Genomic DNA, 18,068 nt, shown 5'->3' with positions numbered 1-18,068 from the left:
ATCATTCTAAAGGGTTCACAAATTGAGTGAGTTCTAGCATGAGTTCAAACTAAGCTAGCCTTAATTAAGGCTGGTGCATCATTTAATATAAAAATAATGAACCAATAAGCAACAATAAGAGACTCTGGTCACATCTAATTCCACAAATACGCTTGCCTCCAAAAGCTTTGCATGGAGGAAAACATTCCTGAAAATGATACAAATGGTTTTGACATTAAGAAAAGTAAACAAGGAGGCAAAATAAAGATAGAAATATCATGTGGTCAGTTTGCAAGTGCTTTTTATTGTTTGAGGCAGGGTTAAGCCTTTTATAAAGACAAGAACACATATGCAACTAGACTGAATGTGATATTAGGTTATTCCAAACACCCCTGCTTTGAATCTTGCTGACTGTAATATGCCATGGCCAAAATGTGCTGATACTTCAAAATAGACACCGTGATATAAATTAGCTAGGATAGCATTGTGCTGTTATTTTGGAAACCAATTTAGAAAGCAGGCATCCTGATTTCTCATATTATTTTACATAAGAAGCGACATCCCTAAATACCTCTCTCTCATATTTCTAAAAGCTTTTAATCAAAATTTGATTTACTATGCACAAAAGCAAATTAGCCAAAACTAAGACAGTACAAGAGGAGCAGCTACAAGGGGCCACAATGTACTTCCTCACAATTTGTACATTGCTCACAATGCTCTTCATACTCGCTGTTGGTACATTATATTATTAGGTCTGGCAACTTGATTCACAATAACAAAAGGAATTGTTGCTCCAAATATATCCACTCCATTTAAAAAAGCTTGCAACAAGCTAAGGATATTTGTATTAGGTATCAAAAACTTGACAGGAGCCACGTTTATGTCATTTGAATGTACATTAATATAGGATTCATAATTCCCTCAATTTTACCTTTCCCTCCCCTCTAAATGTCATCCAAGCTCAGTAATGGTTTTTATTTTTAGGGCTTTCCCCCTGCCCCTTCAAACCATCCCCCCCACCTCCCCACAGTTCAATACTTATCTAAATTTAATCTCTGCCCAAATTTAAAAAAATAATTGTGAAATACAAACAGCCACTCCTGTATTTTTTTTTGCAAAGAAATGCAGTTAAACAGGGGGTTCTCTGTGTTACCTGTTCTGCGGCATTAAATATGACCTCCTTTTCTCAATGTTAAGATTTAGTAAATCTTGAGATTCTAATCAAAAGAAAGATGCCTAGGTTCAGCTGCATCTGTAAAATTGCTTAGATACTTCTTCTTAAACAAAAAAAAATACAAATTCATAGGGTTTTGCATTTTGAGAAATATTTAAATATGACATGACTGACTGCATACACCCCCCACAAACTTTTAATTCTGATATAAAGCTTGAAGAGGATTGTGTGCATGCCTGTCTAAGAAATTTAAGTATTTAATTCATGGGGGGAAATATGAACAGATAAGGGGTTTTTAAATCTTAAATTACAGCTATTGCTTTTATAAACATATTGATACTGCCAGCTTCTCTCACTCAACAGGCGAGCTTTAGATAAAAGCATTACTCTTGCTAAAAACCAACTGAGCATGCTCAGTGAAGCCCCAGGTGTGACCTTTGCTCTTCTGTGAGCAGCAATTGGACCAGGCAATCCATCATGGTGTTCATCCTGTCAGGCCTGGTGCTTGGCTGCAGCTGTCTGTCACACTGGTGGATGGGACCTGCTTAAAGGCAATCATGTCAATCTCTATGTGACTACTCAAACTAAGACAGAAGGATGATCTTGACAGGCTTGGCAAAGTCAGCAGAAGGTACTGGAGGACTTTAGTTGCATGCTTAAAATGCAGATGCAATTTGTGCTTTTTGTGTGCATTAGTGTGGATAGTTTGAAGTGGCACAGAATGGTGTTGCATTTTAGAGCTGGTCATCTCGGATGAATCTGTTGCCTTCTGAATGCTTCCCATAGTAAACGTAGCGACATTTTCCTAGAACACCTACAGCGACAAGAAAACAAATTAGATTAAGGTCAGCAATTAACACAGTATGTAATAGAAGCGTATTACTAAGGTGTTGTAGGGAGGAGGATTAAACTACAGGGGGGAACAGCTCTCTCTCTCTCTCTCTCGCTGTCTGCTGAAAACAAAGTATGTTAATTTGAAGTATTTTATATTTTACTGTTCTAATTAATGACTGTGTGGTCAGCTTTGCAAACACACATCTGAGTATCTGCATGATGCATCCTGTTACACACACATATACAAGTGTTTTCACGATCTGGTATATAAGCAATACACTTGACTGCCTGTATACTGTGTTTTAAATTATTTCTGTACTGTTTGTGGAGTCTGACTAAAGATAGATTCTCAGATAGTGTTGTAATTTTGTAGCTTGTTACCCCCCCGCCCAAAAAACATAATATGAAGATAAATCTTTTAAAGTCTCATAGTTTTACAGGTGTTAATCAAATGATAGCAAATTACTATTAATCAGCTTGCCATCAAACTAGTGAAAAGCTCTGCTCAGACGTCCACAAAGTCACGCTTGCAATAACACTGTAATGTAAGCAATTAGCATTATCCTCACTTTGCAGAGGCAGAGAAGTCTAGTGATCTGCCAAAGGCTAGAAGACTAGTCATTGACAGAATGGGTCTACAATCTAGGACCTCCCATCTGTCCTAATGTTCTACTGCTTCCCCAAAACTGTATTCACAACCAATTCTCCAAATGATAGTACAAAAGAAAAAAGAATGTTGTGAAACTGCAATGGATGGATGCATACAATGAAGTGAACCCCCCCCAATATTTTCTAAATATAAGCTGCATTGAGTCAGAACATTGCTTAACGGGAAAAGATCCACAGTCTTTAGTATGGGTGGAAGAAGGGATAATAGCTATAAAAGCTATAATGCATCTTGGATGCAGGATAAAACATATTCACTAATACAACTTGCTACCGTACCGTACAACTACCATACCAAAGTTGCTCCTTTGCGCTACCTGCCAGGTGGTGACAGCTGAAATGCAGGGAGCCAAGGGGGAGCGATTATGTCAGATACTAGCAATGTCTCCCTTTGCCCCTCCAAGCTCAGGAAGTCAAATTACAGTTGTCTCCTCTGCAGTTTTGGTAGGTGCAAGATCTTTTTGCCTCCTGCTATCTTGGTGTGTTTTGAAAATGATCATCCCTGTAGTATCTAGCTCACATACAAAAGGACAACCACAATCCAACCCAAAGGAAACAAATACTCCTTTATATATAGCGCAAAGCCTGAGCAAAGTATATTCTCTGTTTATTGCACAGTTTTATATTTTCACACCCTACCTGAACAAATGGGAACCTTAAAAGCTGTGCTTACCTACATTCTGCATTGTTAATTGTGCTATGTATAATTTGCATGTACTGTAGCAATATAATAACATAGGTAAAAAAAGTAACTGAAACTAGAGGGCATGGGGCTGTGCCAGATTAATGTATCCCCAATTTCTCTCCTTCTCTCTTTTTTAAAAATCAGGGTAGTAATACATTCCTATGAAAGGAAATGGATAGGCCTGTCATTTGCTGTGAAAAACATTCCTCTTAAGAAAACACAAAAGGGGACTAGATGGTGCTATGCTAAGTCCCTATCTAACTCAACTCTACAGAAGGCTTGGAGAGAGCATTGGCAACCTCACTGACCACTGGATCAACTTCCATATTTTAGGAATGCAATTGTCAGTCATAAATAGAAGGTAAAAAGCAAGCTTATGTCTCCTAAAGCAACACTACTACATGCAAAAACATAGATGACATTAGATTGGTAACAAGGGTGGATGGGCTTCTAGATTTAGAGCTCTAAATTCAAAGGATTTGAACGTTTTACTAATGATATATTTCAGACTCCTTTTTTTCCACTGGCATTGATAAAAGTCTTATTTGAGGTTTGCCGCATTTCTTAAGGACTGGAAGCAAGACTGTTTATAGAGACCCTGGTGAGAGAATGCTGTTTGATGAATACTGGAGACTGCAGCTAGGTGTCAGCGCTTAGAAAACGAGGCAAGGACATGAGGTATTAATATTGTCAATGATCTCTTGACAGGAAAACAGATACTGCATTCACCATCAGATTTAAATAGACATCAAGTGCATTAATGACAAAAGGGCAGACTTCAAACAAAGGGGGCTGTATGGCACTGTGCTGAGCGAGTCTCCAAGTTGGCAATAACCTGATCTGAAAAGACACTGTCAGGACTATAGACAGGCCTAGAATTGTGCGCGGTGACAGAAAACAGAGATGCTGACAGAGATACCGGTGCCATATTATGCCAAGTATATTCTAACACTGTCTCCAGCCCTAACTAAATCTGACATCATTTCCTATCACTTATAGTATTCTCCACTGCTCCTGCAGAATATTTCTCCCCAGACATCATTACAAACTCCACTGTAGTTTTAAAGTTACTGGCAGGCCTGTTCTGTCATGGAGGTTGGGTCTAGAGGCCTAAGGATAACCTCAGTCAATCTAAATTTGGAGTTTGCTGTAGAAGTGCTCTCATTTTCACTGATATCTCAGCTACTTGAGGTGATCTGAACGCTAAAGTGTGAGGAGCTGTCACCTTGAATAAAATCCTTAAAGTAAAGACGCTCAGTTCCTGGGATGTTCAGCAAAGATGTCGGACAGTCTGGCAGCAGGAAATGAAATCCAGCTGCTGCTGCTCGCCTGGGGATAAAGGTGCTTGGGCTAGTGACAGTTAAAGTCAGCTGAAATTTTTGAACTCCTGCAGCCTACAATTGTTTAAATTAAGGAAGTGTTGTCTCCAAAGAGATTCCCTACCAAGGCACACAGCTGTGATTCAATTGCCAGGCGTATTACACACACTGCTCAGAGAGCCTTGATAAAAGCACAGTTGAAAATGTTGCCATGAGACTTTATTTATCATGAAGGTTATTTGTAAAACAATAGGCTTGGTCATAAATTAAATGAGGTGACTGTTTTGTTTTCTTTCTTCCTTTTCTTGTCTTCCCACCTCCCCCTGGCAACTGCACAAAACTGTGAAAATTATAAAGGGTTTATCTGCTGCAGTAAGAGTTTTGATGCTACGATATGCCATACATAGATTTAGGATACCTACTGTGTCTGACTCAGTAGAAGCCAGATTCCCATTGCATATCTACAACGTGTTCATTTCTTTGCAGCTCTACAGACGTACGTATGCGTGTGTGTGTGTGTGTGCGCATGCGCGCGCACACACACACACACACGTAGGAAAGAGGGTAAGGGGGCAACATGTTTATGGTGTTTTTAATTTAAAAACTATGCATTGATCATAAGAAAGCCATGCTTACTCCAGATGCATCAGAATGACACGCAGCATTTGGAATGAGCTTTCTGCTCAGGGTTCTTGAAAAATTACAGCATGAGGTCTCTTGAGGGATCATCTTCCCCTGAATGAGCCTCCTAATTTTTCTTAAATAGCCACTTCCACCATCACCATAAGCTGTTAAAACTATAATTATCAAAAAACTGCATTGGGAAGAATCATTTTTAAATACACCCTTTATCTTTTAAATGCTTCCCCCTTTCAGAATGGATGTTCTAATTATGCTTGGTAAGTAATGACCTTGCAGTTGCTTGTGTGTGTTGCTGTATCAGTCTTTCTTCACAAACACATTGTAATGTCAGCAACACAGGCTTTTCCTTAGCTGGGGGAAAACCCAATTATCCCAATAAATAAATTAACACATACACGCATACTAACACATGTGAAAAATTGCTCGTCATGTTCACTCCTTTTAAATTGGGTGTGTGTAGCAAGAAGCTATTGTGCAGTCACTCCTCAAGCCCCTTTTCTATACTAAAATACTCTTGTACTCCTTATGGTGTTTTTGATGGGAACCAGACAGTACAAAGACTTTGTATTGCAAAACTAAACAATGAGTGTCCAGGTCATCATTTCAAATTCAACCTGAGTTAGTTTTAAGTTATTACTATCTGGTTATATTTTGGTACCATTGCATAACTTGCTGAAATTTTTCCTGAATAAGAAGTGCTCCACATCACATAAAAACCCTCCTCAAGCATCACAGCTGGCACCATTGTTGTCAGTCTCAACAGAAAGGGCTGGGACAAAAATAAGGATGGAGATTAACTTTCTTTCCTTTTCTTTTTTTGCTACTGTTGGGTGGTAATCCTAGGGTATGTAGGATATTCCCCTCACTGGGGTAGCTGTATTTGAGGGTGATAATGCAATCTGACCATTATAAAACTATAACAAAACTTTGGAGAAGAGAAGACTGAGAGAAGATCTGATAGTAGCCTTCAACTACCTGAAGGGTGGTTTAAAAAAGGATGGAGCTGGACCGTTCTCAGTGTTGGCAGATGACAGAACTTGAACAATGGTCTCAGACTTCAGCAAGGGAAATTTAGGTTGGATATTAGGAAAGACTCTGTCATTAGAAGGGTGGTGAAGCGCTGGAACAAGTTACCTAGAGAGGTGGTGGAATCTCCATCCTTGGAGGTTTTTAAGATCTGGCTTGACAAAGCCCTGGCTGGAATGATCTAGGTGGGAATGGTCCTGCTTTAAGCAGGGAGTTGGACTAGATGAGGTCCACCCTGAGGTCCCTTCCAACCCTAAATTTCTATGATTCCATGAACAAGTGCTCCATTCACTGAAAAAAGTCATTCTTTATTTTACTTAAAGCCAAAACATTTGCCTTCAGGTTATTCCCTGATGTTTCACTGCATCTATACAGTGCCCCCCAGTATAAACCATTTGTTAGCACCAAAGTCCCGCTTGTTTATTTTTCCTAATGCCTAATGGATTTAATAATTTTGTGAAAGGTGCTATATGTGAATAATTGTGATACATGTGAAATGGTTAATTTTTCCCTTTTAAATGTGTGCCAAAAATAAATTTACTTACATTATTGATGTATAAGTAAACAGAAAGTCGTAAAGTACTCCATTACCATGTATGCCTTGCAGATGGATCCTAAACAGAGGTCCTAGCTGCTCATAGTCAAATCCCATAGCACACTGTAGCAGACTTGATGTTGTAGCCAAACCCCAAGCTAATTTTATGCTGAGAACACAACTTAAACTCTGCCCTTTGAGTTTGTGTTAGATCAATCTTTATTTCTTGTACACTGTTCTATTATACTGTTGTATAGCTTTCACTTGTAGAACTTTACCATTAAACAACTGCCACGTTACATCAAAAAGGGTGCTTGTGTCTCAGTGTGGTAAACAGTGGTGGTAAACAGTAAACAGTATAATTTGTAAATTCCTTTTCCTCAAGAATTGCAAGGGGTTTTTTTTTTTTTTCATTCTAAATTGGAACAAAGTCAAAAATTCAATTTTCCCCATATAATAAAAATTCAAAAAATGTCATCTCAATAAGGCTGAAAAGTTTTGTTTTGACTGTTACGTCAAATGCCTATATTAACTTATAATGTATATGCCTTTAAAAATCCAGCACTTAGGAGACTAAGTCTCATTGACTTTCAGTAGATTTTGGTTATCCTGGCTTTTTGGCCAAATCAAATGCTTTTATTATTATATTAAGGTATCCATACTTATTTTAGTTCAAAATAAATCTCTAATTGTTCCTGAACTATTTATTTTTAAATCAGCATTAAGAACATTAGAACAACCAAATGTTTTTAAAAAGTGTGGAAATCCCCAAATGTACAGCTTCAAAGTATTTGCTTTGAGAAGCTTAATAAATCACTCCTGACACAAGTTAGTAGAAATGGGCCATGCAGTTATTCTAAAATACATAAATAAATCCCCCAAAGAATCATCTTGAAGTTCAGCCCATTCCCTGACCATTTTCCGCAGTACAGATCCATTGGATGCCTCACAGCACATGGGGAATTAATGTTAACTATCTAACATGGTTAAAAAAAGAAAATACAGAAGAAAAATTTGGACTCAAGCACAGGCTTTAATGGAAGGAAGAAAGAGTTTTCTGGAGAAAGGAAGTTGAGAACTGCAGAGGGAAGGGAAAAAAACTCTCAAGAAAGAGCTATGATAGTTAACACTGGAGGAGGGAGAGGCACTTCAGTAGGTAAGCATCCAAGATTTTGGGACAATGCAAATGGTTTGAGCAGTTAAAGGAAGAAACTAGCTTTGTATCTGTCTGCAACTTGCCCAGTGGCCTTGGATGTGTCACTTCACCTATCCATTTCTAAAATGGGGAAATTCAAAGCTGCTGCTAAATGCAATGTTTAAAGAAATGTAAAACCATGGGCTACTGTCATATGAGAAAGAGACTGGAGTTATTTTGTTGCAGAACATACTGATTTTCTGAGGCTAGGAACAGACATTGTATTTGTCCTGGAACCAGTTGTGCTTGCATTTGTCCTGGAACAGAAAGGTTCTGGGACTGACATGCATGCAGGTTTCCCTCGCTTTATGCTGTACAAGTGTTCCTAGAAAGCAGCGCATAACTCACATTCACATAAAGGGAACCCACTTTACAATGTAACAAATAGGGATACATTCCAAGACCTCGACTGTACTGACCCCGAGACCCATTTCTACCACTTTTACAAGACAATTTTGGTACTCATCAACATCAGACAGTATATGCAAGCACAGGGCACTATCATAATGTGGATGGCAACTACAGAAACACATGCTGCAGACAATGAGCAAGGAGCGCAGATCCACACAGAAGACTATATTTTGGTGCATGTCACTCCCACAATGCACCACACAAAACAGCTGACTGCGGGCTTCTACCACACTGATTGCATAAGACTGAATTTACCTCACATACAATGAATTTTTATTATAAAATGGGTCATCGCATAATAGTGAATTCGCACATACAGAACCTGCATAAAGCGAGGGAAACCTGTACACGTCACCCTTCCAATTGGTTTTTCGTGAGCAGCTGAATGCACTGCTGCTTTTGCCATTGATTCACTGATGCAAATCTCAGGACAGCCATGATGTCCCAAGATTAACTGTTAGATTAATGGAATAAGAAATGCTATCTTTTTAGGGTTTGTCCTGGGACAAGAGACAAGGATGTCTGACCAATCACACTTTGTCACAGGAAAAAATAGCTTTGCCCAAGACAAAGCAATGCTGTATTTACAGCCTGAGAGGCAGGGAGCTGTTGACTACCACTTGCTACTCAGAAAGCACCTAACTCTGACCGGTTTAGGAATGTGGCCGAGTTGATAATGAAGGTTGTAACAGAAATCAGAAGCTACTAGAATTTATTCATAACTGCAGAACCTGACTGATAGACTGGACAATGACTTGGACAAAGACTTCAAGTAGCAGAAAATGACACAAAAAGAAGTTAATCTTAAGTATACCCATCCTTTCCCTCAATTCTGTTCCCGTTGTCTACTGGACTAAGATCAGCAGAGGAGAATCCTTTGCTTCTCACCGGATCCCCCAGAAACAACCCTGAGGCACTAGGTCTCCACTGTACACTGATACTTAGTGCCAAAACCCTCACTGGTGGAATATGAAAGCCCCAAACCCTAGAAGCCTCAGTCCCCATAGCAGTAAGGACTACCATCCTCCAGCATATTACAAACTTTATCTTCTCCTTTTCTTCTTTCCTTTGTCCATTTCAACTGAATTCTGAGTTCATTTTTTCTTTTCTAGTAATACCCCAAAATCTTGAGAAATGAATGAGTCGTGAGCCAATTCCCAGGTCCACTCATTTACGTTACTTTCTTGTATATTTTTTACATCAGATTTGTCTTCTTTGATTGTAAGCACTAGGAAGGGAGGAACAGAATCCTCCAATATATATGAGTGGTCCTTTGTTCAATGAAACCTTGTTCCTGAGTGATAACCATCTCCTACCAGCACAATACAGGAAACCCTTGCTATTCGTGGGTTTGGCATTCGCTACTTCAAATATTCGTGAATGATGAACCCGCATTTTAAATATACTTTATATACTTACAGGAGCTCCTCGGGAGCTCTGCACTTACTGCCACCAGGGTCCCGCTGCTGCTGCCTCCACACTGCCACCATCACCACCAGAGCCATGCCCCCGCCCCCCACAGCTGCCGGAGGCACTGTGTTCATGAATGCAGTACCTTATTTGTGGATTTTGCCATTCGCGGAGGATACAAGAACGTGTCCCCCATGAATGGCGAGGGTTGCCTATACTAATAATAAGAAACAGGTTCCGATTTTAGCAACTTCCACTCAGAGCGTAGCTTCAAGTTAGGCTGTTCTCACTTTTGCCTTCTCCAACAGAAGTCACTGTATGTGATGGCAAACAGCTCTAAGAATACATGTATAAGGACTGACTTATAAAGGCTTGCAATAACAAGTGCAAAATGTCATTACAAACTAAGATGATATCAGAAAGTGCTATCAAAATGTTCAAAGAACAGATACAAAAATATTAACTCATCTAACATTATGCATTAATAAACCCATAACCTTTTAATTTAATTTAATTTTTAAGAGGATACAAATGTAAGTAAAAGTAATGGGGTATACCTAATTGCACTGCAGGAAGCATTAATCTACTCCTTTGGTGTCAAACATACCACCTGTGGGTTGGATCCAGGCCACAGAGCCATGTGGTCTGGTCTGCAGGCTCCCAGGGCAGCTGGGAATTCAAGGGTGGGGCCCACTGTCAAAATCCCAAGTACAGTTCCACATTCAGGACTTGTATTGACAGGGGAACAGTGAGTGGCAGCAAAATCATTTCCCAGGACCTTCACGCCCACTCCCCCATTCACCCCACTGCCATTTCCAGATCTAGCTCTCTAGGAGAGGTCAGTCTGACACCCTGATCTACACCAAGCTTTGAGCAAGTATTCAAATATCACAGTAATAGGCACAAAACAGAAAGAGTGAGCAACCCATGAAAGAGGAGGAATGAAGATGATTGCAGCACTTCCTGAAGAGGAGCAGATCTGCTGAGCAGAAAGTTGCTGGACGTATAAGGGTACAGTTCTACCTCCTCATCCTCCCTCCCCACTTGCTTTCAGCTATGACCAACAGTGCTGGCATAACCCAGCCTTTGTATTTAGGACAGTGCAAGGACTCTCTTGAGATAATCCCCCACCCCCAAACTCCAGTGCCAAGAAAGGGATGATTCTTTCCTCCCAAATGCCTGGACAGCATTGGACATGATGTAGCCTTTCAGGTTGATTAGCTTATTCAAATCCATGCTCAGTCCATGGCAATACCACTGGCATTATGTGCCTAACCATCAAATAGAGAAGCAAAAAAAGCAAACAAGGACATGAAATTAGTGCAACTATCTTGCACAGACAAGTACTGCGACATGTCAAGTCTCGCCAGCCTGGTTTTAAGAAGAAAAAGAAGGGAGGAGGCAGGGGGAAAGGAAAGAAGTCAACAGGGAGAGGATGTTGGAAAAAATTGCAATGAAGGTGATAGGAATACAAAGATGTGAAGTTTGCATCCCAGGCCAAGGGAGCTGCATAAATGTTCTGTGTAAACTAGCAGTCAAGCTGATGTGTGATAAAGTGCAGCCTGCTGTAAATACACTTCAGGGCTCCCAGTGCAGCTGGGGATGAAACTTGTAATTTAAAAGAAGAGGAAAGGGGAAAAATGCACTGCAAGCTTTTTCTCACATAATCTGTTACTGGAAAATTGAGAAGCTTGTCCAAGTCCGTGGGAATAAGCTGATGAGCTGATAATAATAAACCATATTGTGTCATGGTGCAGAGTCATCTAGATCCATTCAGGCCACAAACTATATTACTTTATACAGCCCTGGCTGACATACATTTAAAGCCCTCTACACATTAAGGATCCATTAGGCTGACAGATTAAAAGTTATCTTGGAGCTAATGTTTCCATTATGCGTATCCTGGCAGTGGAACAATCAACACACTGTTCCTTAGATGTCATACTTTGTTTAAAAAAAAAGGGGGGAAAGAAAGAAAGGAAAAAAGGAGTCTCTCTCTCCCTCCTTGAATGACATTGACATGATCAGCTTTGATCTGGGCATGTGCTGTCTACAGATCCTCTACTGCTGGCTAAAATAGGAGCATCTAGAGGATATTACTTTAAATCATTAACCAGTTTTGTACTGTCCTGGGTAGTACAGTCACATTATAAGGCCCTACATTTTTGCTCTGTGACTTCTCAGGTACAGTTCCACACTTACTTTTATGGTGATGATTACAATATGTTGGACTGTTTTCCTATGAAAATTAAGGAGTGGGGGAGGCAAAAGAACCTCCTATTTTTCTTTTGTTGGTTTGTGTTTTTTAACAGCATGATTTCAAACAATTCTGTGGATGGAATGAAACTAAAGCTCATGACAAAATATTTCCTGTTGAATATTTTAGGATCAAAAAACAATGGATTAAGGATTTAGGAAAAGAATCAAGGACACAGCTGTCATTTCAGTTATTTATCAGAGCCAGAAAACACTGAATATATAGGTATTAGTTTATCCACAGCCTAACTTTCATGAATGAATAGACACTTGAATACATAAACTTGGATAACTTCATAAGGTGAAAACTGTGGATTTAAAAGGCTGTTTTATATTTCATGTGCCTCGTTTTTTTGAGATGTATTCTAAAAATAGTTGAGTGGATAAAAGATGGGACAAATTTCAAAGATCATGTAAGGATCACATACAAATCAGGAAGAATTTATTAAACATCTTCACTATCCATTTCTACACTGAAGTCACAAAAGCTAAATTGCTATATTTAAACTGTTGAGTACTCCAAATTGCACTAAAGAGTCCACAGTTTTTAGCAATAGCCACTGCCCCCAAAACAAGCAAGCAAACTCCTTTGTGTTAGGTCCTTTTTAGTCAGTTCAAAGTTGAGGGCATCACCACTAGAGGGCAGCATGCATTTGTATAATAAAACAGCTAAAACAGCAAACTAAATATTCTGATATGACAATTAAAGCAATACTGTTCGTTAGTTTTGCAGCCAACGTTATGTCCGTAATGATCAAAGCTTATATTTATGCAATCCCCGCTTTCAACCTTTCTCCCAGAAGCCTGACTTCTGGTGAACTAACCACAGTGAGCATCGATCTGAGTATATGGATAGCTACAAAAAGATGTCACTATTTATTCATCTGAACAAAAAGCTCCAAATGTTTCATGGGGGGACCATGTGTGTGTCCACACTTCAGAGCTCCCAGCACAGCTGGGGCTGAAAGTTGTTATTAAAAGAAGAAAGCTAGAAGAAAAAAAATATTTCAGGGTTTGTCTTAAACATACACAAAACACATTCTAGGATAGTTGTGAACTGTGTTTCTCTTACTTTGAATAAAGCAGCAGTATGATCATTAGGGTAACATAAGAGATATTTTTAATATATGCAGAATGGTTGACCAAGAGGTTGTATAATCTGATCCTTACTGAATATTAAAGTTCAGCTGCTCAGTATACACTTACAATATTATCTTAGAAGACTCTCAGTTGATTTGACTAACATATGCAAAAATGGCATTTCTCTGGGCTGGTCTACATTTTGGATTACACTCTACTAACAACACTTACATTAAAATCAGCAATAGAATTAAACCATAAAAACACTAGAGCCATTAAGGAAACAGAGGGTGAATACAATTATACTATACTTTACAAACTTTAGGAATGTGTAGATTGCATTTGTAGTAAAAGGGAAAAGAGGAAAGTAATCTCTTTCAGCAACTCCAACAGGATTAAACAAATGTACCATGATTTATGGGACAGAAAGCAAACTTTTGGAATAATTATTCGGAAAGTCTGCAAGCATTCCAATAAAATTACAAATTCTTACGTGAACAAATTTGAGCAGCAGGGCCCTTCTGGAGAGTTTAGACATGAATTTGGCTCATCTTATGAGTGAAACTTGCATTTGGATCTCGGATGTGTTCCTGTTGGAGAAGCTCACGTTAAATAAAACAAAACAAAAAAATCATCCACAATTCAGTCTGGCTTGACTGGATTGAAATTTCTCATGGGAGTCATCTGAAATAAAGACAAGTTGCTTTTTATTTTTGAAGCTGGGAAAGAAACTCTCTAAAATAAAATTAAAGAGCATAGTAGAACAGAGCTGCTGTCATATTCTGATGCTGTGATGATCAGGTAGGGGAGCTGCCTTTGGATCCTATGACTCTTTCCGTTCCATAAGCCCTTCATCAGAAACAAAAGGAATATTTACCGAATTGTCAATAGCAGAATAGACGTGATTCCTCCTAACATAAAGTAACCCTCCTTAAATAACTGATACCTCAAGGCACTTTTGACTCCCAGTGGGAGTTGAAGGTATTTATCACATTTCAGGAGGCATCCAGATTTCACGGGATTGAAGTAACAAATGCTTCCCATCTGACTCGTTTTTCCCAGATGAAGTGTGGCCCAAGTGAAATTGGAAATCCATCTGGATGCAAAGTCTCTGAAAGTTCTACAGGTGTTCAGGTCATTGTCTTAGTCTGGGTATGTCACTAATTGAAACAAGCAATGCATTACAGACTATACACCACGATTTGTTTCTGCAAAGGGCTCATAACCCAATTCCCAAACACTAAGGGACTCCAGTGCAGAGTGCTAAAACATGGTCATTGTTTCCTATCTTTACCTTTCTTCCCCCTCCCTCTACCTCCTTTTAAAAACAAGCTAATGAGAGAGAGGCTGAAGGTTAAATCACAATGGACAGCACAATGTAGTTTACAAGAGCACTTCTAGCTTCAATGGAAGCTTTTCCTGAAGATAAAAGATAGGAGGCTAAGGGAAACAACTTGAGTGAGGCACATTAAAACCCCTCCATTAGGGTCAGACACATTAAAGTTTAGTCAAAGCACTGAAGACTTTCTAACAAATATTACGCTTAGTAAACATTTTCCACTGGAGCAGTGATATTGGTGAGAGCTTTTGGAGTGTGTCAGTTAATCAGTATTCACTCGCTTTGACAGCTTGAAATATTACTCACTTATTTGGCTGGTTCAAATTTGTCAGACTCTACTATGTCGTAAGTTAACATGTCTCCATATTAAAATGGAGCCAACTGGCAAATGTGCACATTGGACCTAATAAAACACATCTGGCCAAACAATCAAACAACGTTGATCACAGTATCACTCACAAACACAAATTAACAGTGACTGTCTAGGACATTACCAAGTCAAACAGGAAGCAATAACATGGTACCTGCTACCTTACTAAATATCCATTAAATGGTTAATTGAAGGACAGAACTTCCAAGGCACTCAGTCTTCAAGACACTGGGTTGCACAGTTAAGGGTGAATATAAATGTTTTACATGTCCTGGGTCATTTGCTTAAAAAAAAAAAGGAAACACTGAAGGGGAAAACAGTGCCTCAACCCACTGAACAGCTTTTGCCAATGAAATGCCATCTGGCATTGGAAGGCCATTTCAGCAATGAAGATTACACATCATGGCTTTCTCTAGTAGCAGGTGTCACTGCACATAAGTCGAAGTAGGAAGTGCAAGAGGGGTTGAGGGCAGCCAAGGATGAGTTAAGAAAAAAATCCCACCATGTCAATTCACAGCTGTACCTAGTAGCAAGGACAAAGCTGATCACACACTATGTTGTTCTGTTAAACTTCCAAGACTGCAGTGCACAAGAGTGCTGTTGTCAAACCGAGAGTTACGTTAGACTAGTATCTGTTCTGCAGGTGCAAGCAGGAGCAGGGGCATCATTAAGCTGCACTGACCTCCAAAACACCCTCTCCCATCAGGAGCATCATGCAGCTGCTGTAACCAAAACTACTACAATTCTCAAAAAAGGGTCTTTGGGTGCAGAAAGTTTAACCGATTACATTTCTGCATTGAATCTCTGGAGCAGCCCTTTCAGAGGAACTGCCAGTGAGTAGCTGGCTTTACTGAAGAATTTCAGTTTTTAGGGCAGCAATGGCTAAACCAGCTTGACACCCCTGCTGGCAAATCTGCTGAGAATATGCACTGGCCTTTCTAACTAATCATCAGATGTGACATTTTATTTGCAGTGGCTGCATGGAAGCCACATACTGTAGAGGCGGGAGAAAGGGGAAGCAGATAGTTAACAAGGTATAGCATGTATTGTAATCCTTAAATTGCAGCTGGACCAAATGTTTTCAGACAATTTTCTTGTCTAAAAGAAGACAGTATCATTTTTCTTTCTTGTAGGAGAGGGTTAAGAATAATCTGAAGCCTGGAAAATGGCTGCTGTTGATACTAGTGAGGCCTTCTCTTTAACTAGATCCTTCAGGAAAAAACAAATTAATCAACAGCAAGCTGAAGTGGGTTTAATGATTGCATTCTGCATACAATCAGCTTTTGCCTTTTCAAGGGCCATCAATATGTCAAGGGAAGACATATCTGAAGGATATAGCTCTTAACATCAAGGTTATCTATTCTCCACAAGGCTCCCACTCCTTACTGGGCTGATACTTTACACTGCCTGTGTCTAACATTTTCATCAACTCTGCAATCAATCAAGGTAATAATGTTGTGCAAAAAATCAATTAACAACGCAATTAAACTTTCCTTATTATCTCAAAGGGCTGAAATAATACCTAAAGGGAAGATAGACTCACTGAATGCAGACATCCATAACCCAATGTGAAAGTGAATTATGAGGTTAGACAGATGCAGGCATGTACTGGCGCTGTTATTTTCAAAGGGATATATCTCATCCAGGCAGTGTATCAGTCACCACCAATCCCATACCCTAAAATTCCAAATTACTTTTAAGAAATATACGATATGCAATATCCATTTCATATTTTTTTTAAAGATAAACCCCCCAAAATCTGAACAGGAATATTATTCAAAGACAAAATTATCTTTCAGGGAGAACATAAAATATAAAAGCTATAATAACATTTACATCTGTATAGTACCCATGTCTGTAAATGCAAGTCATCAATTATACATAATCTGTAGTGTATTAGGAACAGGAGATGTGGAACAACATTTAAAGCCCAAAAGCTTGGATTTGCAAACACCTATATCTGTGACACCATCAAGAACAGTAGAGGAATAGCCCCAGTTTACACACAAGCAGTAGCATCAGTAACAACTTAAGTATTACTCATTTAAAATAAGACAAAGTGCCTGTATTATTTAGCAATTACACTTAACTCTCACTGAAACACTATTCCTGGAAGCTGAAAATTTTAAAGTGCATCAAAAGAAGACAATTAACCCCTTGCTGTTGGGAAGATTTGGGATTTAGCATAAAACAGTTAAGGATCAGACGGGTTCAAAACACACCAACACAAAGGATTTAATATAGTTAGAAATCCAGGTGCAATAGACTTGTGGCAGAGATGTATGGATGAGGATTTGGGGCAGAAAGAGTGAAAGAGGAGAAAGGGGAAGAACATGAAAACACATCTAAAATTAACTGCTACATGAATGATCTCTAATTCCCAGAGGGACAAACAAAAAGGTTGTCATACAAAGAAAATGACCGCAAAAGAACTAGCTGGGATTCTCTGACACCTATCATTTTCCATCACACAACCTGAGTTTCTCCCACTCCACACACACACACGCACGCACACACACTTTCCCTTTCTCTGATCTACCCCCACCCTCTGATGTTTTGATTTAGTACAAGAGAAAATAAAATGAAAACAGAAAGACATTTAAGGACTAGGAAACCTATGTCAGAATGACAAGCTAAGATCACATCCTGCAATCAGCTCAGCACCAACTTCTGAAAAACAAAAGATTTCCCTTAAACACTGCGCTTTGGATTCCTTTATTGAAGGTCTTTCTCTGTGTCTGTGTTAGCAGAGGTGTCCTACAAAGCACTTCTCACAGCAGGTTTTGCTTAAGCGCATAACAGCTGCATTTTAGAAATGGTCTATTTTTACAATTAGCTCATGTAGTGCGAGTCACTTGTTTGGATGAAGAACATCTTTTTGTTGATAATTCTCCCTGGTTTTGTCTTGTGCTACCCCCTATGCTGTGGAGTTGATCATGACTGAGTGGCAAATGCAGGATTAAATGAATTTGAAATGGTGCAATTTCCACATTTTTTGAAACGTTACACACTTTTCCTTCCTGAGCTTTGAGCATTAACGTTATGCTAGGATTAGCAAATTCAGCCATTACTATCTTAACCTTAAGGAACATAATTAATATGTTTTCATTTTCAATGACTTCATTGTGTGTCTATCAACTGGAACCA

At 39.1% G+C, this 18,068-nt stretch overlaps 1 protein-coding gene across 2 annotated transcripts in view; it reads right to left on the bottom strand.

Annotated features, from left to right (window-relative positions):
• Positions 1-272: 272 nt before the first annotated feature.
• The window catches only part of LRMDA (leucine rich melanocyte differentiation associated), a 1,126,784-nt gene continuing 1,108,988 nt past the window's right edge, over positions 273-18,068 (bottom strand). For both annotated transcript variants that reach the window (XM_025212959.1, XM_014523619.2), the window contains one exon: positions 273-1,967. In XM_025212959.1, the coding sequence (XP_025068744.1) occupies positions 1,888-1,967 (80 nt within the window). In that variant the 3' untranslated portion in view covers positions 273-1,887. The remainder of the gene's footprint in view (positions 1,968-18,068) is intronic.

The sequence above is a fragment of the Alligator sinensis genome, unplaced genomic scaffold, assembly GCF_000455745.1.
Source record: "Alligator sinensis unplaced genomic scaffold, ASM45574v1 scaffold109_1, whole genome shotgun sequence".
NCBI lineage: Eukaryota > Metazoa > Chordata > Crocodylia > Alligatoridae > Alligator > Alligator sinensis.
Note: the sequence above shows the minus strand (reverse complement) of the source record. Positions and strands in the feature narration are given on the sequence as shown.